The sequence below is a fragment of the Electrophorus electricus genome, chromosome 17 (assembly GCF_041902795.1).
Source record: "Electrophorus electricus isolate QZ-2024a chromosome 17, ASM4190279v1, whole genome shotgun sequence".
Classification (NCBI taxonomy): domain Eukaryota; kingdom Metazoa; phylum Chordata; class Actinopteri; order Gymnotiformes; family Gymnotidae; genus Electrophorus; species Electrophorus electricus.
The window spans coordinates 9,642,819-9,666,315 of NC_137513.1; the positions used below are offsets into that span (position 1 = coordinate 9,642,819).

At 43.8% G+C, this 23,497-nt stretch overlaps 1 protein-coding gene across 3 annotated transcripts in view; it reads left to right on the forward strand.

The window, feature by feature from the left end:
• arap1 (ArfGAP with RhoGAP domain, ankyrin repeat and PH domain 1) overlaps positions 1–23,497 on the forward strand; it is a 60,162-nt gene that overhangs the window by 22,616 nt on the left and 14,049 nt on the right. The window contains exons 1-18 of one of the 3 annotated variants that reach the window (XM_081699773.1): positions 223–378; positions 5,941–6,056; positions 6,521–6,609; positions 6,714–6,820; positions 7,877–8,038; positions 10,077–10,146; positions 10,466–10,586; positions 10,988–11,178; positions 12,105–12,211; positions 12,680–12,879; positions 13,434–13,519; positions 13,637–13,819; positions 20,473–20,647; positions 20,752–20,886; positions 21,050–21,185; positions 21,892–21,994; positions 22,114–22,309; positions 23,320–23,359. In XM_081699773.1, coding sequence (XP_081555899.1) covers positions 6,532–6,609; positions 6,714–6,820; positions 7,877–8,038; positions 10,077–10,146; positions 10,466–10,586; positions 10,988–11,178; positions 12,105–12,211; positions 12,680–12,879; positions 13,434–13,519; positions 13,637–13,819; positions 20,473–20,647; positions 20,752–20,886; positions 21,050–21,185; positions 21,892–21,994; positions 22,114–22,309; positions 23,320–23,359 — 2,090 coding nt within the window. In that variant the 5' untranslated portion in view covers positions 223–378; positions 5,941–6,056; positions 6,521–6,531. Of the gene's footprint in view, positions 1–222; positions 379–5,940; positions 6,057–6,520; positions 6,610–6,713; positions 6,821–7,876; positions 8,039–10,076; positions 10,147–10,465; positions 10,587–10,987; positions 11,179–12,104; positions 12,212–12,679; positions 12,880–13,433; positions 13,520–13,636; positions 13,820–20,472; positions 20,648–20,751; positions 20,887–21,049; positions 21,186–21,891; positions 21,995–22,113; positions 22,310–23,319; positions 23,360–23,497 lie in introns of those variants that run through there. The other 2 variants (XM_035534039.2, XM_081699772.1) reach the window with 2 other exon arrangements.

Genomic DNA, 23,497 nt, shown 5'->3' on the forward strand with positions numbered 1-23,497 from the left:
ACTGCACTGTTTTAGCCCTTCCTGAGTTCTTTGTGCATTATTTAGTGTAATTTCCCCTCTTTTTTTTTGCTGGAGTTGCAGGAGAAACAACTTTCTCTTTATTCCCCATTTCTCTCTCTCTTTTTCTACCTCTTTTTCTATCTCAACTAGATTTCTTTTCCATGTGCATGTGGTATGAACTCCACTTCCGCCTTTGTGTGCAGTAGCCTGGCCCACTGTCTCTCCTGCTCTTGAGCTTTCTCACTTTCAGACCGTTGTTCCTCTTTGGCACATTTGCGCGACCCTTCTTCCTCTGTCCGGTTCTGTCTGGTTCGGATAGCTACTCAGCAGTCCCCCATTGCTCTTCTGGTTATGGGTGATTTTGGCTGCTCAGAACAGGTGAGTGAATGCAAAATAGAGGAGTCATTTCCACTCTTCTTCTCTTTACACTCATTTTCTTTGCTGCCTGGCTTCGTCCCTTCCTCCCTCGCTCTCGCATCCATCGGGGTTGTCTTTGGCTGGTCTGTTCTATGACATTCTCGAGCTTTGTCTTTTAAAGGCACTTTTAAAGAATTTTCTTCCATTCTTTAACAGGGTGTAATGGTTCAATGAGCAGTCCGTGCCTGTGTGCGTGTGTGTCTGTGTGTTTGCAATTGAGAAATACCTTGAGGTTTTTTGCACAATAGTCCCGTTAGTTCTCTCCTTCCTTTCTGTGCTTTTTGACTGTGTGAACGCATTACGTGTATCACTAAATCCCCTGCTATAGTCGGGTTGTTTACAGAGCGGTGCACCTGTTCGCTGCAGCCCTAACCCAGCCTGCTTGTGGGAAACCTCTGCCACAGCATAGCTGCTTCTTTCTCTGTACTGTGTGGGCTACAGCATGTGCAGAGCAGACAGACAGCTCTGGAACAACCACACATTTACCATTTTGTCACTTATCCAGAGTGTTACTGCTGCTAGCAGCGCAGCAATACAGTGGCAACCACACATTTAACGTTCAGCACCGTTCCGGAGCTTTCTGGAGCTCTGCTGCTGGAGCTCTGTTGCCACCGATTGGTCTGTCTGATTGGTGGTCGTTAAAGTTCGGCTTGGTGGAAACTGTTGTGACCTGTTGGATTTGGAGCTGGCTCTATGAGACGCCACTAAAGGCTCCAAATGTGCTCAAGTTTGGCTTGTTGCTGTTGGTTGTCAACACTGAAGTGTAGCATCTTGGTACTGAACTAGGAGGTCTCTCCGCAAAGTTTTTTGCTCCATATCCTGAGATGGATAGTTCGGGTGCAGGAATGAAGCATCCTGCCTAGGATTTTGTTTTAACTATTTATATTTGAAAATTAACTCAGGCCAGCACTTGGAATTGATTAATGGAATTGTCAGGTTCATTAATTTGAAAAATCACTTTTATGATTCATTGTTACCATCTGTTTCTTGGGCATGTTTGCATTAAGCTGTCCAATATGGCAGGTAAACCATAAACCACCTAATGGAAATATAAAACATATGAGGGCATCATAGAGGGCACAGTGTTTAGCTGTAGCAGAGCTTATCGGAAGTGGAGTGTGAGGAGAGGAGGAAGGTTCTCCTCTGCTCCACACACACTGTTTTCATAGCAGAACAGGTAGTGCCATCAGCTGAGTCAAAATCTCTCCTTCTCACAGAGAACTGAGACACAACAGGATTTAGCGACAGTATTCAGTGTTTTAGCACATTTTCCTCTTAGATTTTGGCACATGTGAAGGTAAAATAAACATTTTGTATAATGATAGAATTTGTGAAGAATAATTGGCATGTGAATCAGTCATTTTTATATGCTATTAGTCATTATACTTGTACTCGAAAACCACTTTTCAGCATCTGCTATTTTGTATTGTTTTGGCTTTAGAAACATCTCACATCACTGGTATCAAACACTATGGGATTAAATAGTGTCCAGTGTTTACACACTTCAGATTTTCACATAGCGTAATGTATCATCTGGGAACATGAGGTTTTGGACATGTGAATAATCTTGGAAGTACTGTTTTGTCATACTATTTAGTACAGAAGTATATTATTCCAGACATAGCCATATCCTGGTTATGCCTGTATCTCACAGCTGTCTCATTAATGACCGCATTCCCTTTACCCAATCAAAATGAATCCCTAGCTGTATCTCATCTACTGTTCTTTCCTGGTTGTGTACCACTCTGACGTCAGAGTGGAATCATTGCAGTTGAGAAAAGGGTCACATGTTTGACCATGTAATGTTAAAAATAGACTTTTCTGTCATAGTTGCATCAGAAGAGACTTGCCAGAAATGAGGAAACTTTTTTTTGTGCAATCACATTAAAAAAACCCCAAAAAAACCTTAACACGGGGGTCAGTGGGATGTGTGGAAGAGGCCTGCTGAACCCTACAAGGAGACAGCTGTGCTAATGGGGCAACTCGCAATAAGTAATACACTGATGTAAAACATGATGTTCAAAGTGCTGGCTAAGAAAAAAAATGAAGTGAACATATTTTCACTTCACTTCCGATGTTTTCTTCACAGTTTGCTATTTGCCTTCCAAATTGTTTAGAAAAACAGAAGCTTAGGTTTAGGAACATGTAGAATGGAAATGAAATTACCTCACTATCATTTATCAAAACACTCTTTTTTGCACTGAAACAGTTTTAAGCACTTAGAATATTTCTCTAAGCTTCTAAGCCAGTTTTAAGATTTGTGTTTTCAAACAGTAAACTACTGTCACTTATAGGTTTGCAGTTGGCTCAGATTGTTTTCTTTTTATTTCTGTGTTTGGTCTGTGTTGAGGTATTGGTTAAGTCTATCATTCGCTTATGATTAGACTTGGAATAGCTTGTAGGAAGGCCATTGTTTTAGAGACAAACCCTACCCACTGGAAGGAGGATATGAGGTGAGTAAATTTAGCTTTCTTTCTCCACAATTGGTCCCATGGCCAACATTGAGCCTTTCTACTTTATTTAGATCAATGTCTTTGGAAGCATAGACCATAATAACCAACCTAGCATTATGAATGTGAGCCAGGGTTTTATAGCAGCTCTGTACAACCTTCATGTTCACCAGATTCTGGAGCACAAGCACCCCATGGCACAGCTAGGATTAACGTATGAAATAGGATGTCATAATAATTATGACATATGGATTGTGGTCTCATGTCATAGCTCTTCAGAATACAGGTGAGACCTCAGGGTCATTATATAATCCAAGGCTAGATTCACTTCTGGTTAGTGTTAATTTATTTAGAAAAATACAACAAAATAAAAGCCAAAGCATGTAGTACTTATTTGTATCAGGGATATCCTCACACATTTCATTACACAGCTACAGTGCAGTCATCCAGAGGAGTTGTGGGTTGATGAACTTGAGTCAGTTTTATTTGAAATGTCCGAGCACCTCAGTCTGCTCCATGCAGTACACATACTGGAAATGCAGGTGTTAAGAGTTGTCCTTGAAGAGCACCACCCACAAATCTGAATACGCTGTGACATTTTGTGATGATACTCGACGAAACTGGGCCACTCACGTAATCTGTTAAAGGCAAATTTTGTTAATATGTAATGAATGCATCATGTCCATGCTTTGTCTTCCTGGCCAATCAACAGAACATTGCAGCGCAGTCCTGCAAGCAGGCAGCTAGCTTTCCGAACTGACTGTGAAATATATGCTATTGCAGCATTGCGTACAGCCCAAGAGTCAGGCCATAACTGCCAAAGTTAACAGTTTGCTGTCTCAGTTTACAGACATTCTCATCTCTAACTGATCTGTTGCCCAGAGTGGTCTATGTTAGCTAGCTTCCTGTAAGCACAGGGTTACGTGTCTTGCATAGTGACTTGTTGGCGATCGCTATCAGCTGGGACAAAACCCATGGCTTCCTGAACTGTAGCCAACTTGTCTGGGTAACAAAGTGGAGGCAAAGTAGAGTTACAGAAATGTGGAATGCAAAACAGGACAGTTGAAGTACTGTGCAGATCTCGAGCTCTAAGAAAATGGTGAGTTTGTCACTCTAGAAAAGGGATGAACTTGGGAATTCCTATCTGACAACAGCTTGTGTGTTTTGGTGTGTGTGTTTGTGTGTGCATTTGTGGTTTTCAGGCAGACCTGAGAGCCTCCAAAGTGGTTGTTGCATTAATAGCCCAAGACAAACACACATACACACAATCGCAAACTCCCACACATATTCTCTTTCTCTGCACTCTTCCCAACACACCTTAAATAGTAGATGGTTCCAGTTATTGTTTTATCTCTTCTTACAGTTTCAGTTATTGTTTTATCTCTTCTTACAGTTTATCTGACAAAGACTCCTCTCTTTCTCTCTCTCTCTGTGCCAGCAGTATACTCACAATGTTACTAAGGACATGGCCCGGTCCATTAAAAGCCTTAAGAAATAGTAGACCTTCAGCATTTAACAGTGTCCACAAGAAATGTAGGTTATATTGAGCCTCTTAAAGCAAAAACAGTGGCATTATTCGACCTGCTCGGTGTAATGGCACTGGGGCGCTGGTCCGTTCTCGTCTTTAGAACGTGACACAGATGGACATTCCAACCAAGATTTTTTCTTTGGTTTATAGCGTAAAAATGGCCAGAGAAGCTGGATACATGCCTTGAAGTGGGAATCTGGTACAATTCGCTCAGATCCTGTGGAGATTGGTAGGAGGGCAGCACAGTTTAATACTAGGTTATATACCAGTGAATATAGAGCGCACCAAGAAATGGAAAATATTTTTTTAGTTGGGCTCTGGAGGTTATGGGCCAAGCTAAGGGCCCTGCATCCTCATACTGAAAGTATGCTGAAAGTTAATGATGGTTTGAGTGATGATTCCAGGGTTCGGAGGGGGATAAAGCAGGGCTGTGCCCTGTCTGGAATGTTATGTGGTTTAGCCATAGAACCCTTTTTACATAGGTTAAGGAGATTTATTCCAGGTTTTGCTTTTCCAGACTTGTATCTTAACTCATGAGTTTTATTGTCTGCCAATGCTGATGACGTTGTTGTGATGCTTAAAACCCAAGCTGATGTCGATAACCTACTCGACAATGGAACAAATTGGTAAAAATTTACCAATTTACCAAGGGGGACAAACTCACCCCTTCGATGGATGGAATTCTTGCAACGCTGGACTTCAGACCCGAGGGGATTTGGTGACCCCAGCAGGTCCCGAGCTGGGTGATGTGGGCAGAGTAGTTGCCCACCCGAATGTGAAGTCATTGCGATTTGTCACATCTTCTGGGTAAATGGAGATTTGCACTGATGGAGGAATAGCATGCTCTGCTTAAGCCTAACCTTAACAACAGTGGTATTAAAGTTGGTTGTGGCAACAACACATTTCTATTGTTGTCGTCATCACCTAATCTTGCAGATTGAGAGTGCCACTTTTTGCAACCATCAGGCGTTGAGAACATGGCCTTAGAGGAGGTGGTATAGAATTTTACATGGTATAGTAGCAGTTAATTATTTTTGTTTCAGTTTTAAACCCAGCTGTGAGTCCTGAGTGTCTGCACTGTGGCATGAGGGAACCAGTTTTACGCTGTTTTATGGAACGTCTCAGGGTGACGTCTTTGTTTATCCTCTTAGTAATTATTTTTGATCAGTTTGGTGTTGTTTTTACATTTTACAGAAGAAAGCACAATGTCAACTTCTAAATTTCATTATAGGGCAAAGATGGCAGTATGGATTAATAGGAAGTGTTTGAGGGCCAAAGTGAATATTTGTGAAAGAGTAAAAAATTGGTGGAGTCATATAGTGTTAGATTTTATGTTTTATGCTGCTATGAATGACCGGCTACTTTTGAAAATATTTGGGGTTACAATGATGTTTGGTGCTCTGTGAAAGATGAGCAATTTTGGTGATTTTTTGAGTTAAAATTTCTTTCTCTTTTTGTAATTGTAAGTTGTTTTTGGATGGTGTGTGTTTGTATATTGTAATTGATTAATTCTCTCTCTCTCTCTCTCTCTCGCTCTCTCTCTAGCTCATCACCTGTGGATGATCTCTCAGATGCGGTGCAAATTCTGGACATCCCGCCCCGGAACAATCCGCTTAAGCTTCGCAGCCAGAGCAGTGTACCTTTACCACTGCCTCAAAGAAGTGAGTATGCTCTTTCAAGACTCTACCTCATTTTATGATCATTTGGCTCAATCTTAAATCTTGTAGTGTGTTTTTTGGGGGGTGTTTGTCTGTGGTTTCTGTTGATTTATGCTGTAATCTTTCTGGTTGGTCATGCTACAGTCATTAATTGTGTTTTTAATGGATGGCCAATGCTATGAAATGTGATCGTCACTTTCTATGAATGCAATCACACTAGTTGCAGTTTTTTACAAAAGTTGTCAAACCTGTTGTATTTGACAGTAAATCCTTAGTCTGCAGTAAGCTCTCACTACACATTTTCCCTCTCTGAGTGCTCACGATTAGAGAATTTTTGAGCTGTAATACCTTGAGGACATGATACAGTGTGTGTGTGTGTGTGTGTGTGTGTGTGTGTGTGTGTGTGTGTGTGTGTGTGCGCGCGTACGCATCTCTTGCTCTGTGTCTCTCTCTTTGCCTGTCTCTAGGGTCGGACTGTATGGACAGTTCAGATGAGTACGAGGAGACTGAGACAGCAAAGTGTGGAAATGGTGATCGCATAGACATGGCAGATAAGGTGTGTGCACGCACATGTGTGCATATGCGTGTGTATGCGCGCCTGCATGTGTGCATGTGTGTGCATGTTGTTCAACAGAACGGGTATTCTGTGTTGTTCAATAGGATACGTTTTTGCAGATTCCAGAAAACCATAAGCCCCGGTACAACAGCTTGTGCAGTGACGACGAGTTGCTGGAGGAAGACCTCGGTTACGAGTCTGTGGCACCGAAGTAAGTGATTTCTACAGCCTGCTGTGCTCCATGGCTACAGATGCTGTGGTACATGCTACACCTGCTCACTTCACTGCTGAAATTGTGGGAATACTGTCAGGGACTCAGTGGGGCAGTCATAGCTCAGCGGTTAAGGTACTTGTTTAATAATCAGAAAGGGTGCCAGCTGAAACCCCACCGCTGCCAAGTTGCCACTGGTGGGCCCTTTACCCTCAATTGTTGTATTTAGTAATAATTGTATGTCACTTTGGATAAAAGCTTAATTTTTCAGCTAAATGATGTAAGTGAATATGAATATTACTGCAATAGCTGAATTATGCTCTGATATTGTGATCACAGCATTTATCTCCACCACTGTGAAGGACGGACATGAGAGTTTACCAGGGACTTGGAATCATCCAGCCATTAAAACCTCCAAGCCTTTTCAAACACTGCTCAGAGCTTTTTGTGCACACACAAATGTGTGTTAATCAGATAGAAATAAACTGTCCTTTGTTACACCCACCATTTGAGCAGCATTTGCATCTTAGATGAACATTATTCATGCGCTATACTCCAAGCACATCGTTTGGGGAAGTGGATGAACATGTAGTCTATAGTACACACATGTGCACGCAAATGCTTGCGCGCACACACGTACACACACACACGTTTTAACATTTTTTTACTCCCATTTTTCTCCCAACTTTAAGCCATTTCACCGTCACTGACTAGCTAGCTAACACTTTTCTGTCTTATGACAACTACCAACCAGAGAGGGCCACTGCTGGTTGTGGCTTGAATCAGGACACTAATAATGATGGAGCGAAGGCTTTTCATGCCTTCATTACACATTACACGTGTTGCCTTGTAGGGAGGTAATGTGAACTTTTCACTGATGTGGCTTTCTAAATGTAGCCGCTCAACATCACCTTATTTCAGACTAAAAGCCGTTATGACTGAACAGTGGTTTGTTCAGTTCAATGGCTCTATTGAAACACTTCCTACACCACAGACTAGGTGAAACACACTTTTTCTCTCTCCCTCATTTACCCCCCGCCTCTCTCTCTGTCTCAGGAGAGATTCATGGATAGAAGACTATACGCCATTCTCCAGCTGTCAGAACAGCATCTACCTGCCAGTGACTGGTCATGAGCCCTGCATTCCCAAGGAAGACTCTGACCCTCAGCACACTCCTGTCATAAAGATGGGTTGGCTATACAAGAACCCTCCTCAAGGGTATGATTTGTGTGTGTGTGTGTGTATGCCTGACTACAAGTGGTCTACAAGATTCAGTTACGTTGATGACAGGGCTCTATTCTGTCCAGGCGACACGTGGATCTTTAAGTGTGATTGAGTAGCTGATGGTGCTGACAATATGACAGTAAAATGGTTTTATTGTTCAATAAATAATTTATTTTTAGATTTTTTTTTTTGTGGAAGAACACAGGAGTCAATGCCATACTATTATTATTGCTGTTGTTTGTTATTGTAGCTAAACACACAAATCAAAGGAAGGCGATGGGCTAGCCGACATTTATTCTGAAATAATTAATGTACAATCAATTGAAATTAATTAATGTACAATTAATGTGTCATTTATCGCAAAGGGAAGAGACTAATCTGTTTGCATGTTTTTTTTCTAAATGTCCTGCTATAATAGGCTAATTTGAAGGTAATTTCATAATATTATGAAAAGTGCTAAAGAGATTAAATGAAATAGCAGTGTTTTCCAATGTTCAGTTCTCCCTGACAGCAAAGTAGGCTAACTGACTCGAGACTTTGTGGGAGTTTAATTGATTACTGAACTTCAGATGAATAGAACAAATATGTTGCCACGTTGTATTTACGCTAAAAATATCCACAAACTGGTCTAAACAGTGTTGTTTTTCTAACATGCAAATACTAATGTACAGGGATTTCATTCTTAACAGGCATTCAGCCTAGAGACGAAAGAAATTTACATGTTTACATGATCGAGCTGTTAGCAAGTTAGACGAAGCACGACTGGTACACGGCTGCTAACTGGGTGTTTCTGGACAGTATGTTTTTCAAAGTGCTGTAATTAAGTACAATTTTAATAATGCATTTTTATCAGTGTAATATTAGCTCTCCGGAGCTTTACCGTGGTTTAGCATGAAACCAGTAACTATTTAGTACATGCCAGTAAAATCGCATTCGAGAAATTGTTACATTTTCTTATTTTAATGTTTATTTGCATAAGCAATGTGTTGTAGTAGTGTTTATTTATGTATTTATATATAACTTAGACACACAAAACATTCTGCATATGCATGGTTATAAATGTCTGCCTATGAATGTAGTTTTGACCAAAATAAGCGTGTGCATGCGTTTGTGTATGTGTGTCTGTGCATTAATGTACAAGGGTGTGGAGACAACGCATGCTGTGGTTAAAGCTGAGAACGTGGTTTATTTTTAAAGTGCAGCACTGGTCTTCATGAGAATGTCGAGTCACTGTAAATATCAGTTGGAAGATCTATATTATAAAGAAAGTTCTGGGCAAGATGATCAATAGCAGTGGCCAATATGATAACAGGCTAATCCTTTTATCACCACAGACACATTTTTCACAATGTGACTTTATTAGCATCTGATGTTTGTAGTCGATATTTGTCGGTCCTTCATCAATCACGTTGTTGCAGGCCGGCATGTAAGCTGTCAGGATGCGCTGAGGAAGGAGCCTCACCCTGGCAGGATTTATCTTCACCATTATGTCGTTTACTTACACAACTGCATGAATAGTTTGTGCTTAGCTTGCGACTCTGCAGTTGCAATTGAGCCACAAATCCACAGGATTTCTTATGATAATAATAAAGGATAATATTTAGTCTTAGCAGTGGTTACCTCTAACAATTGTAAACTGCAAAATGGACTAATATTTTGGTGCTCTACGCAAGAAATTAGCAGAAAACGAGAGCCACTCACATGCATTTCTCTAGTAGTAGTACGACTCAGAAGACCACTCAAATAGAATGCATTCTTTGAAAATTGGAGTGTTTCAGATGTGCTATTGACAGTTCTATGAAAGGTGCTCTGCAGTGGAAGGTTAGTCAGGTAAAACTAGGCTTGCCTAGTTCCGTGTTAACTCTGGGACCGGCCTTAATTCATGTCACCTTTAATTCGTGTTAGAGTGTACTTTCTATATCCTTCCATCAGATGGTGCTGTTGTAGCAACTCCAGGAGCTCCAGAAGGAAGCAAGGGCTCGGTATGAACCTTACCTGTCTCACCCACTCTGGGTTGTGGTTCTGCTTACAGGTCCTTGATTTACCAGCACCGTTGGGTCAAACTTGACGCAGACTACCTGAGATACTTTGACAGCGAAAAGGTTTGTGATTTTTTTCAGATCGCAAACCAGAAGGATTGACTGTGTCTGGAAAGCTGTAAAGTTGAATATCTCAGCTTCATATAGTTTCTTTAAAGCAGAAAGTGTTTCTTTGTAGGGAACCTGATATTTTCTGTTCTGATATGAAATTCAAACTCCTGTAAGCCCAGAGTCATTAATTGTATGATAACATTCTGACCATTTGTCTAAACACAAGTTCCAAAATATAAAACATTAAAGCTCAGTTGGTACGTGATGAACACATTTTTTATAACATGCCGTATATTGTATGTGTATTTAATGTTTTTGCATATTTTTGTAGGATGTGTATTCAAAACGGATCATACCAACTTCATCCATCACGGGGGTGGCTAACGTGGGAGACCAGAAGTTTGAGGTGGTCACGCACAATCGTATATTCCTTTTCCGAGCAGAGAGCGACTGTGAGTACCTGCTACTGTGTGTGTGTGTCCATGTGTAAGTTGAGGAGGCTAGTTACTGACTTTCATTTGTCATTGTAGTTCTGCAGTTGATGTTTGACATGGCTGTGCTATGTCTTTTTGCAGCTTATTACTTTTTAAAAGTAAACATTACATAGCTAAGTACTGTGTTGCATATAGACTTGCTTCTGCTTCATTACATTTTACATGAAGCTTCCCTGACCATGCACTATTTTTTAAATTGTGTAATTTACTAAGTTGGTTTGTGTGTGGTATGCACTGTGTGTGTGTGTGTGTGTGTGTGTGTGTGTGTGTGTGCGTGTGTGCGCGTGTGTGCGCGTGTGTGCGCGTGTGTGTGTGTGTGTGTGCGTGTGTGTGTGTGTGTGTGTGTGTGTGTGTGTTAGCTGAGAGGAATGAGTGGGTGTCCGTACTACAGGATTTTATTGGTCCAGCTCGAATGAGGCCAGGTCATGAGTTGACCCTTAACCCCTGCGTGACCTCCGAAATAAAAGGTTATCTGGAGCTTCGGGGCCTGCGCTCTAAACTTTACACAGTGGTGTGTGGAGACAAAGTTTTCCTCTATAAAAATGCAGAGGTAAGGGTGTTCCCTCTTATTTCAAACAGCTGTGAGATTTGGATGTGTTCAGTATGTTACATTTACTGCATTTGGCAGACACATTTCTCCAGAGCAACTTGCAGTTTCAGTCATGTTGTAGCGGTAGGTGAATGTCGTGGTAGGAGTCTTGCCCAAGAACTCTTACTAATATAGCATGGAGGACTTGCCTGGAGGGGGTGTAAACCACAGTTCCCCACAGGAGAGGAAGAATCAGTACACTATACCAACCACTATGTTTGTGTGTTTGGATGTGTTTTTGGTTGTTTGTGTTCGGTGTGTGTTTGTATATGTGTCTAAACTCTACACAGTGGTGCGTGGAGACACCAGTGATTTGGGTGTGTTCAGATACATTCACAGATGGCACATGCGCAAGCTTGTTTGTGTTTGTGTGTGCTTGTATGTGCATGCATGTGTGCATGCATGTGTGCTTGTTTGTGTGACTGTATTTGTGATTTTTTTTTGTCTATGTGTGTACAAGTGTACACATACCTTGTTGTGTGTGTGTGTGTGTGTGTGTGTGTTTGTTTGTGTGTGTGTGTGTGTGTGTGTGTGTGTGTGTGTGTGTGCGCGCACGCACGCATGTGTGTGTATAGGGTGGTGTACTGTGGGTACTGGACCGCTCCTGTACTTCAGTGTTGTGCTAACAGTTTGGCTTTTCTTAATCTCTTATTGCCACATTTTTAGAAAAAAAACAAAACTGCAGCCTCTTACAAAACACTGCAATGCAAACTAGTATGGGGTGTTTTCTGTGTGTGTGTGTGCGCGTGTGTATGAACACTTGCGGTATTGTTGTATTGTTGCCAAACACACATTGGTATTGCTTAACGTTGTACATTTTCTTTCTTTCTTTCTTTCTCTCTCTCTCTCTCTCTCTCTCTCTCTCTGTGTCAATATTTGTGTCTCAGGATTATAAGATGGGCATTGGCATCACTTCTATTGATATGAATGTGGGGAATGTGAAAGACATGGACAAGAGAGCATTTGACCTGACCACACCCTACCGCACATTCAAGTTAGCAACCTATCCATCCTCCACTCACTCCTGCACCTCCATCTCTCCCAGCTGCTGGGTTTATGCATATCTTCTTCTTAAACATGACTTTCAGCCCTATGAACTGCGACTGTTGGGTTCCTTAGTAATGTGACTTGGCCAACTAAAATAATAGCTCTGTGTGTGTGTGTGTGTGTGTGTGTGTATATCCTGTGTGCATTAGCATGTGGATGTGAGTTTCATGCTTATTTTGGGAATGGGAAAGACATGACCTTTGACCTGCAGTATGCCACTGTGTGTGTGTTTGTGTGAGTGCATATATGTATAAAGTATCTTTCTCCATCGTTTTCTTTCATTATCGTGAATGTTAGAATTTACATTATTGTCACAAATATAAGGTCTTCGTCATATAAACAAAAAGTATATGAAAAGAGATATAGCCTTTGTTCCTTGTGAAGTGTCACAGTGACTCTCTCTGTCTTGCCATAGTTTTGTAGCAGAGACTGATCAGCTGAAGGAGCAATGGATGGAGGCCATGCGGGACTCCATTGCAGAGGCGCTGTCCAATTACGAGGTTGCTGAAAAGATATGGGCAGAACCAGCCAATCAGAAATGTGCCGACTGTGGCACCACCAAGCCTGAGTGGGCAGCCATCAATCTGGGTGTGGTCTTCTGCAAGCGCTGTGCAGGTAACATCTAGATCCACTGAACCAGATCACCAAAGCTTAGTTACAACTGATCACAAGACTCACCGCAACAGTACTTAAAATATCCTACTTGTATAACCATCTCATATAACCAAATATAACCATCATCCTTGAAACTACAGAGTAACTAATGCAGCATCATATCACTTTACAGTAAACACAGTAATAAAGTGAATTAAAACTGGTCACGACTCACAACAAGCTCCACACGCCTACTAGCATCCATGTGCCATAACTGAAAACAGTACTATTAGATGTTGGGCTGGAAAAGAGGTTGGAATGAATGCTGATTTTCTGACACCTGTGCCCTGCCGTCATCCTAGGATCACATGCTTGTCTGAGTCAGTGAAAGAATCAGTGTGTGAGTGGGCTTCTCAGAACAGCAAGCTCGATGATCGGAATATCTCAAACAGGACCAGCTCTTATGACGAGAGCTGGCACAATACCGCATTGTGTGTGCTTGCATGAATGACCATGAGTGTGTGTGTGTGTGTGTGTGTGTGTGTGTGTGTGTGTGTGTGTGTGTTCTGATGTAGGGGAGCACCGTAGTCTTGGCCCCAGCATATCAAAAGTACGGAGTCTCAAAATGGACAAAAAGGTGTGGACCGACAATCTCATCCAGGTAGGTCTTTAGTGTGTCTGAGGTGCGGTGAAGCCGGTCTTGCCCAGTTGTATTACCCATTTTACCTTCATTCATCTCTCCCATCACTGTCACTGTCTCCTGTCCTCTCACTGCCAGCTGTTCCTGGTGCTAGGCAACGAGCGAGCCAATCAGTTTTGGGCGGCCAACGTCCCGCCCAGCGAAGCCCTGAGCCCAACCAGTAGCAGCGAGGAGAGGCGACGTTACATCATAGCCAAATACCGCGAGGGGAAGTACCGCCGTTATCACCCGCTGTTCGGCAACCAGGGAGAGCTCGACAACGTAAGACGCTGCCCGTTAAGCAACATCTCTACGCAAACGCACTCGGCCAGCTACACGCAGCTAAACATGGCTACAACTGATTTGTGCATGTTACCTCTCAGACACAATTGGGTCAGGTCGTGCATTCACCTGTGTGAGTTAGTCAGGTCCCTTACCTCTCTTATCCTGAGAGTACTTAAGTGTGTTGGGAAGGTCTTCGTTTGCTAAGACAAAACCAGTTTCTCAGTTTGAATGCAAGCCATCTTGAGCAGAGAACGCACACAGGAGAGAGAATTTCTGCTGAGGTACACACAGAAACACTGTTTTCTCTCTGTCTCTCTCTCTCTCTCGCACGCGCGCACTCCCTCTCGCTGGTGTTTGTTTATGGCCTTTGTTTTCTCTCAACTTGAGTCCCCGCCCCATCTCTCACTGTGAGCCCCGCCCCTTCAGCCCTTCCTCCACTGCTCACAGTCTGCCTTCGCTGGTCGGGGGGGGGGGACCACAGAGGGAACTTCCCCACCATTTACTGAAACGGCTCATCTTCAGGGTTTGGAGAGACACCTTAACCCCTCAGAGAGAGGGTGATGACAGTAAAGCGGTTAGAATTTCGGAGAAAGAGAGCGGGTTAAAGAAAGCGAAAGAGATTGCAGTACAGTGCAGTTTACTTTCAGTAACAAGCAGTAGCTTTGAACGAGCAAGAGGAAGAGTAAATGAGCAAGAAATGTTTCCTGTACTGTCTGCATGCTGGTTTGTTGATCCAGCTGTGACAAGGCCATGCCCCACCCCCCAGTGACATCACAGCTGCCTCACAGACTGGAGTTTCAGTCCTAGTCCAGCCTCCTCTATTGATGGCCCTCCCCCACACACATAGTTTGATTTTTTATTTTTTTTTCCTCTCTTTCTCTCTCTCTCAGGCTTTTCCTACATCTCTCTCCTGCTCTTTCTCTCTCTCTCTCTCTCTCTCTCTCTCTCTCTCTCTCTCTCTCTCTCTCCCACCCTATCTTGCTCTCTGTCGCTCACTCCCTCTTGAGACAGCCTTGATAACATGAGCGTATGTCACTCTGGTGCCATACTTCTGCATTTTGGATCGTAACTCTTACAACCGGAGAAACACACCCAGCCACACAAAACGCACATGGACCTGGAGGAATAACACAGAGCAGTTCTGTTCGGGTACACTCAGGTGTGTGGCCTTGATTGTTTTGGTGGGAGAATGTCTGTCTGTCTGTGTCTCTCTCTCTCTCTCGCTCTCTGTCTGTATGCATGAAGAAAATACTTTTGTTTTTTTAATGACAATTATTAAAGTGAGGATAAATAAGACTTATTGGAACACACTAAAAACATTTAAAGTGAATGTTTGTGTGCTTGTATTTCCCCACACGTGATTTGTTTCCTTGGCACTAGGTCTTGGCATTGAACTGGAGCCAGTGAGTGCCAAGTTAAGCTTTCCCTGTTACCTCGCTGTTACTGTAACACTGTATCAGTCTGAGAGGATAAAGAATGCATGGGGGATGAGAGCGAGAGCGCGAGAGAGAGAGCGAGCGCGCGAGAGTGAGAGAGCGAGAGAGAGAGAGCGAGAGCGCGCGAGAGTGAGGGAGCGAGAGAGAGAGACTGGGAGAGGATGAGGGAGGGATGATGAAATAGATGAGTGTCTCTCATTCTTTGTTTAGTGGCACAGTCCGACCTTTCTGAATGGACAGCTTTGTCCCTCACTGTCTCTCCCCTCTGTTGCATACGTGTCTAATCTGGGGCAAGCTCGACTCGGGTTAGTGTGTGGGGTTAGCTGTGCTGACACCGGCCAGGGTAATGGTGTCTTACAGAAAATGGGCATGCAGGAATTTGTGTGCAAATATGTGTTCGAAGAAGGTATTCTAAGATAAGTGTTGTATGTGTGTGTGTGTGTGTGTGTGTGTGTGTCTGTGTCTCTAAGAGTGCAGTAACATGGATGTGTAATATATTTAGATATCTCTAATGGATGTTTCTATGGCCTGCTAAGTGACATGCATTGATGGATAACCTTTTAGAAATCGTTTGCTTGTTTGTAAGTGTGTCTGCCCTGCTAATGAATTAATGGTTTGGGGATAGTGACTGTGTGGGGACTGCGTCTGAGAGTGTGCTTCTGTGTGTACGTGTGTGGATGTAGTACCGCCTCTACAGTGTGATGTCTTTCTGTAACATGTGGAATCTCTCTGCCTGTTTTCTTTCTTCTTTTCCTGTGCCTATATCAGAGTAGGAGCCTCTGTTGATTGCAAGTTAAATGGTGTATGTTTGTGTTTGTGTGCGTGCACACGTATGTACGCACGTGTGGGTGTGTGGGTGTGTTTAGGTGTTTGCTGTTGTCTATGCTGTAACATCAGTCCCCTTTCTGCGTGTGAGAGATGGAGATGTTTTTGTCAGGATGACACACCCTGGCGTGAGAGATGGAGATGTTTGTGTCGGGATGACACACCCTGGAGTCAGAGACTTCAGACATGTGGACCACAAAACATTCCGCAGGAAATGTGCTGCAGCCAAGACTCTCTTAGAGGGCTTGTGTAGGTGTAGGTGTATGTGTGTAGGTGTAGGTGAATGTTACATTCGCTTAAATTTTCTGGTTCCCTCTATGATATCAGCTATAGATGTCTGTAATTTTTATTGATTTTGCTACCTTCATATCACACACATACACTGAAGTTTGTAGTTTCTTTGCGAAGAATCTCACATTAGTGCTGGGGGGTTAACAGTATAAAATGTACAACTTCAGGCTAGGAAACAAATCTGTGAGCTTATGACATTTTGTTTTTTTATAAAGTACAGTTATGCAAGCCTGCTTCTCTTCACAATACAGCAGTTATGACCGAATGGAAATATGTTTAGCAGATATATGTTTGAATAGAGGAACATTGTTATTTATTGTACCATGAATGGTATGCAACGGAAGCCTTCATGTCACACATAGTTCCTCTTCAGGATTGTGGGGCTGTCTGTGTTCATGTGTTTGCACTGTGCCTGTCTGCACTTGTTTGTTTTGTTTTTTTTGTTGTTGTTTTTTTAAACATGTCATGTTCAGTGTCATATAACTGGAGACTCAGAGCATGCTGACAAAACAGCACCGGTGAAGGATTTGGAGAGGGACAGAGAAAGGAAGTGTGTCTGAGTGTGTGTGTGTGTGTGTCTGAGTGTGTGTGTGTGTGTGTGTCTGAGTGTGTGTGCCTGTGTCTGAGTGTTCGAGTGTGTGTGTGTGTGACAGAGAAAAGTGGCATATATTTGATACTTTAGCTATATTATACTACATGTAATTTTGCCAGTAAGGTAGACTTGGAAAGAGTGAGAGACAAAAAGAAAAACAGGACGTAAGAGTAAGAGAGTAAGGTAGGGTGCTTGCGTGCGCGTGTTGGGCAGTAGCGAGCTTGTTTTGACTTTAACTGACCTGTGTTGAGAAGCTTGTTTTCCTTCCTCTTCTGTGTTGGGGCAAGCTGTCAATCAAAGACCCAGTTAAGTTAAATGACGTTACAGGTATTAACTCTTGCCAAAACCTTTTTCCTCTCTTCATTCCCTCTGTGCGTGCACGTCATGACATCATGCGGTGTGTTTGAGAGCTTTTATTCTGTCTTCTCTCTCTGGGTTTCTATAATACGGATGCCTTACTTCATGCAGTTTGGGACTGGACCACACACACACACACACACACACACACACACACGCACACACATTCTGTTTGCGAAACATGAGCGTCTGTCCATGTTTTCCCACAGAAACACTTATGCCTGTTCAGTAAGCTTATGGTAGCTTTGTGTGTACGTGTGTGTTGGTAAGGTGTGTGTGGTCCATCCCACGCTCCTAGTGATGAACTCCTTGTGTTGAGAGGATTATAGTCATGTGAGGAAATAGAGGGCGAGAGGGACAGAGAAAGAGAGAGAGGTGTCAGGTTGGGGAGATTATACCCTTGATAAATTTATTGTTTATGTTGTGGTAGTTCAGAAGAGGACTTTAACCCACAGATGTTTGAATTAAGTGGTGTAGTCTCCTAATTGCATTAGAGTAACTGCACCTGTTGAATCTCTAGGAAAACACACACACACACACAAAGCTACAGGTGGAGTGCTTTAGTTGGATTTTCTGTTTCACTTATGAAAGGTTGTTGGGGAGGCACCCTGTATTCCCTACAGTGTCCTACGTTTTCCTGTCTTTCCCTACAGTGTCCCACCATTGCCTACAGCGTCCTACATTTGCCTGTCTTTCCCTACAGTGTCCCACCATTGCCTACAGCGTCCTACATTTGCCTGTCATTCCCAACAGTGTCCCACTATTGCCTACAGCGTCCTACATTTGCCTGTCATTCCCAACAGTGTCCCACTATTGCCTACAGCGTCCTACATTTGCCTGTCATTCCCAACAGTGTCCCACCATTGCCTACAGCGTCCTACATTTGCCTGTCATTCCCTACAGTGTCCTGTAGTGCCCTACAGTGCCTGGCATTGGCCCCTCATTTTCGGCCTGGTTAGTAGCCCTGGAGGAGCCACGAATGTGTAAGAGAAGGGGACCACAAACGCAAGAAAAAGCGCGCTGGACGGATGGAGCGCAGAAGGCGACAGCTTGGATTTGTGTCCCGTGCAGGAGCCAGTGAGGGGGCTCGTGTACTGTGGAACGCTGTGATTGCTTTGGAGAGTCCTAACGCTCATTTAACAGGCCAGCGCAGGGGCCTTCTGCATCTGCATACACTGAATTCACACCTTTGGCAAGTGAGAAAGAAGAATGCGTTAGTGCACAGTCATTTTCACTGGGGTGGGGGTGGGGTCTGTGTGTGCGCGCACGCATGCTCTTGCAGGCCAGCGTGTGCACTGCTTAAGTCTATGTATGCATGTGTGGTTGTGTGCCTAGCTGGACAGGCTAATGGGTTTTTAACTGCCGTTGACGAGACAGAATTTATTTTGTATGTCATCCAGGTAAGAGGTCGACTTTGTATCATCTTGCCGTAGTTTTCCACGTGAGGCTCAGTAAAACCGGAGTATGGATGTGCATCTCTAGGGGGGAAGGGGTTGAGTGCTTGGTAGCTTTTGTTTCGGTTTTAAGTGGATCATAAAATAAACTTTTAGCGAGTTCCCTTTCTGACATGAAGAGTTTTATTTGGGAATTTGAGTCAGCGATGTGGCCTAGTTCTAACTATTGCTCTGGTGGTGATATCCTGCTCCATATCCTTCTTATTTACAGAGACAGCAGTCCTTCCCTATACTAGCCATACCTGAAATGAGAAACGGCCAAAACTGAGCTCAGATCAGTAGGTGGCCTGCCACTACGCCACTACGTTTGGCTTGTTTGCAGACTTGGATGAGTCCCAGTCTTAGGGGGAAAGTGTCTTTATGGTGGCTTAATATAAAATTAATTTATGGTTTAAATTTAAGATTTAGGATGTCAATATGTTTGGGGTAGATTAAAAAAAATCAGATTTACATAAGCCTATTACTTTTTGTCTATAATCTAACCACCATCAAACTTGTCTTTTAAATGAAAGATTTTGAGCACTTTTTTTTTTTTTAACCATCTAAAACAAATCGAAAGAGTCTGTTTAGCTAAGCAAGTATATCAGACCTTGAAGGAGTGTGAAGGAAGTGGTCATTTTTACGGTTCATTCCACCGCTCGCTGAGCACGCCGATGCGCGTCTCTTCGCTGCTGGCCTGAAGCCGTGTCTGGAGACCGTTCCATCCATCACGGGGAAGTCCGAGCTCCGACAACTCGCGCCGAGAGCTGACGCCGAATGAAACACAAACAAGAGGGCGGGCCAAAGAGATGGCTTATTAACAGCAAGTCAGCGACGCCCGACTCACCCTGGAAGGGGCTTTTGTCTGAGCCGGTGTGGACAGAATACTTCCGACGTGAGTGGAGAGGGAAACTAGTGGGAAAGTGCCGTCCACAGAAACCACACGTCGGTTAGGTAGCAGTGTGTGTGACTGCATGCTCGTGGGAAAGAGAGAAAAAGATCGTTGCCGTCCTGCTGTGGTCTAAGTGGAGGCTTTCAGCTGCAAAAACGTGTATACACACACACACACACACACTCACTCTCATTCTTTTTTTTCTCACTCAGACACAGTCTATTCTTATTTGTCACACTCATACATTCCTTTCCAGTCCATTATTTGTTTGAATTGTTTTTGGTGATCAGCATGTGTAGTAGAGGTCTGGGCCCCAAGCTCCACACCCAGAGCGATGCTGACTTCGTCATGATCTAAAGCTGAAACGGCTAGCTATATCTGGAATTGCTCTCAAGATGTTGGAATTCCAAGCAAATGTTCTTATGTTCCATTTGGGAATACTGTAGAACTCCCACATAGAGTAGCGTTATATGTGCTGGAATAGTGGTGTTGCAGAAAGCTTGAGACAATAGTCTGTGTACATTTCTTTTTATTACTTTTAAAGTGTGTGTGTGTGTGTGTATGTATGTATGTGTGTGTATATATATATATATATATATATATATATATATATATATATATATATATAAAAAATTTCCCCCCCATTGTTGCTATGCTTACTGCTACATTTTCCTAACTGAAAAACTATCTGATTTTAATTCAGTTCAAAGAACAATAAAAATAAATCTCACATCCCTTCTCTCATTTTCTCTCTCTCTCTCTCCCTCTTTTTATGTTCCACCCTTCTTCTCCTCTTCTCTTTTCCCCTGACTGTCTCTCCCCAGGCGTTGTGTATTAATGTGCAGTCTAGCGATGTGTGTGAGACGCTAGCACTGGTGTTCTGTGGCGCTGATGTGAACTGTGAGACAGGAGTACCAGACCTGCCCTCGCCCTCTGTTCTGGCAGCCTTCCACGGCCAGAACCTACAGGTGGAATTCCTCACCCTGAACCGCAACACGGGTCAGTACCCCGGCAACTGTTACCGTGGCGGTTGGCTTTATTCGATCTGAGCATGACTGGCGGTTACGTGCCAGGTATATGAACTTTGACCCTTTGACCCACAGAGATCCCGAGGTCAGAGACGAAGGTTGCCATGCACCCAGAGCACTACATACCCCTGCCTTCCATCACGCACAATGGCTTCCTGTTTAAGACTGCATCTATGGCTCGGCCAATCACAGAGCGGAAGAACAAAGAAGGTGAGCCACTCATGACGGGGTTCCACCTGTCTTTAAAAAAAAAAAGAAAAGAAAAAAAGGCATTTTGATTAGATTTGATTTACACATCTATCATGTGTAAGAAGTGTGTGTGTGTGTGTGTGTGTGTTTTTATACTTCTTACTTTTCTCTATTTCTCTCTCAGAGTTTAGTAGGCGCTGGTGTGTGCTAAATGATGGGCAGTTTAACTACTATGAGAGTGATAAAAACGCAACGCCCAATGGTGGTCTGAAGATGAGGGAGATCGTCTGTTTGGTTGTCAACCCACCTGAGACACACGGGTACACACCATTTCAGTTTGGTTTTATTCATATAGCACTTTTGTGGTAGCTTCAGAGAAACCAGGTCCAGACCGCTAATGAGCAAGCCAGAGGTGACGGGGGCAAAAAACTCTTCCGAGGTCGAATAAACCTCGGGAGGTCCAGACTCTGTAGGGACTCCATCCTTCATTGGGAAACACTGGATAGTACTGCACATACACAAGAACAGTAATAAATTGAAACAGTTGCAAGTACAAATTAGTATTATTTACAATGTTATTAAGTGACTTATTAAGTCAGATGGGTCCAGGTTCAAGTAAGGTGAGTCCAGGCAGTCCAGATTATGGTCTGGAGGGTCGAGGCAGTCCAGGTTATGGCCTGGTGGGTTCATGTGATCCAGGTTCAGTTTAGGTGGGTCTGGAAGATCCTCAGATCCTCTTTCTCTCCAAAACACGAGGGCTTGGTTTCTGAATGAAGGTTCTCCAGCAGGGAGGTCGGCTCTGGTGCTGCCGGATCGGTGATTTTCCTGCTCTAATGAGTCTCATTCAACTCTCCAGTAATTAAATGGTTTTGCACGTGTTTGAGCAGCGAAATCACTTGCATAGCAGCCCTTCAATCCCAGGGATTGGCATCTCTGTTCTAGAAGCTGCAGAATTTGATTCCTAAATGTGTCTGTCACCACTCCACCAACGCAACCTCTCTCTCTCTCTCTCTCTCTCTCTCACAGGTATGATCATTCATTTGAAATCTATTCGGACGCAGAGCGTCTTTACCTGTTCGGGACGGACAACCCTGAGACCATGAGGGAATGGGTCAAATCCATTGCCAAGGTAACCAGCTCTGCTCCTGTCTCTTTGTGTGTGTAAGTGTATGTGTACGCATGACGATGTTACTGTGAAAACTGTTTTGGTCTCTCTCTCTCCCACCCACTCTCTCTCCTGCCCCCCAGTCTTTTATCCCTGCCTATGCGGAGGAGCTGCTGCAGCAGGACTTTGAGCGCATCGGTCGACTGCGCTACAAAGACCCGCTGAACCTGGAGAGCTCGCGGGTGGGGTGGTTCTGCCTGGCCGCCTCCACCCTACACGTGTGCTTGGAGGACAGCCACGGCCAGGACAGCATCGACCTGCAGAAACTCCTGGAGCTCTGTGAGTGGGTGGAGACAGGGAGAGGTAGAAGAGAGAGAGAGAGAAGTAATAAAGTGACAGAATACCCCAAGTATGCAGCAAAATATGTAGCAGGCAGAGGAGTGGAGGAATTCTGCCAGCACTCAAATATGTGGCATCCTGTTGGAGCCTGAGGCACATTCAGAGACGGAGGCCGTTCAGGTTTCACAAAAGAATGCCACTCGCTGGTTGGTTTGTTCATTTATCTGTCACTTTAGTGACTTTTTTAAAATTGTATTTGTGTATGATGTGTGAGGATGAGGGAGAGAAGCAGGGAAGGAGGAAGAGAGGGCGAACCAGAGAACGGTTTTCTCCTTTGAACTTCCGCCTTTCCCTCCCATTCCCTTGATCCCTGTCCTCTGCAGCATGTCTCTCCTCTCTGTTCTAATTGAGTTCAGCTAAATTGACACCCCTGGTCTCCCCCAGGTCCTCTTCCTTCCCCTCCTCTTCCTTAAGACCGTATTGCCGTCCTGTGAGCACAGACGATGGGAGAGAGGGAGAGAGAGAGAGACGTTTTGGCAGAGGGTTACTGTGCTCGGGAACACAGGCAGGCTGAAGTGGAGAGGATCAGTGATGATGGATGGAGCAGAGGAAGGGCAGGGCGGGGGGAAGGAGAGGGATCAAAGAGTGGGAAGGGGTGGAGGACAGGAAAGGGAGGAGAGAGACCCCCACCGTCAATAAGCACCTTTTAATCAGGAACAATAAGTTTTGCAGTCGTTTCGCTGATGGTGCTGTTGGACCACCTTTCAAAATAAAAGTTTCGGTTTCTCCAACAGGAAGCACATGAAAAACCCACCCTTAATTAATCCACTGTGTTGTGTAGACTGCATTGTAAGAGTCGAACCCGTAAAAACAGACGAGTATATAATGACGGCGTGAACTTGCCTTAGCCAGCAGTCATAAATGCAGAATAGGATGTTGGAATTCTGTTCTTGGTGCTCTGGTGGACACTGATGTGGATTAACTTTCTTTCTGCTCTTGCTCTTTCTTAGCGAGAGATAGCGAAGTCCTGGTTCTCGTGGAGAGAGGCAGGTGAGTGGCTACAGCTTATGTAAACCTGTGTGTTCGAGTTCGAGGTAGATTAGTGGCGGCGGATTGCATACAACAGACAGTAAAGCCAGACAGGAAATGGAAGGTGGGGGCACTGTGATCACGACAGTGCGTGTCTGT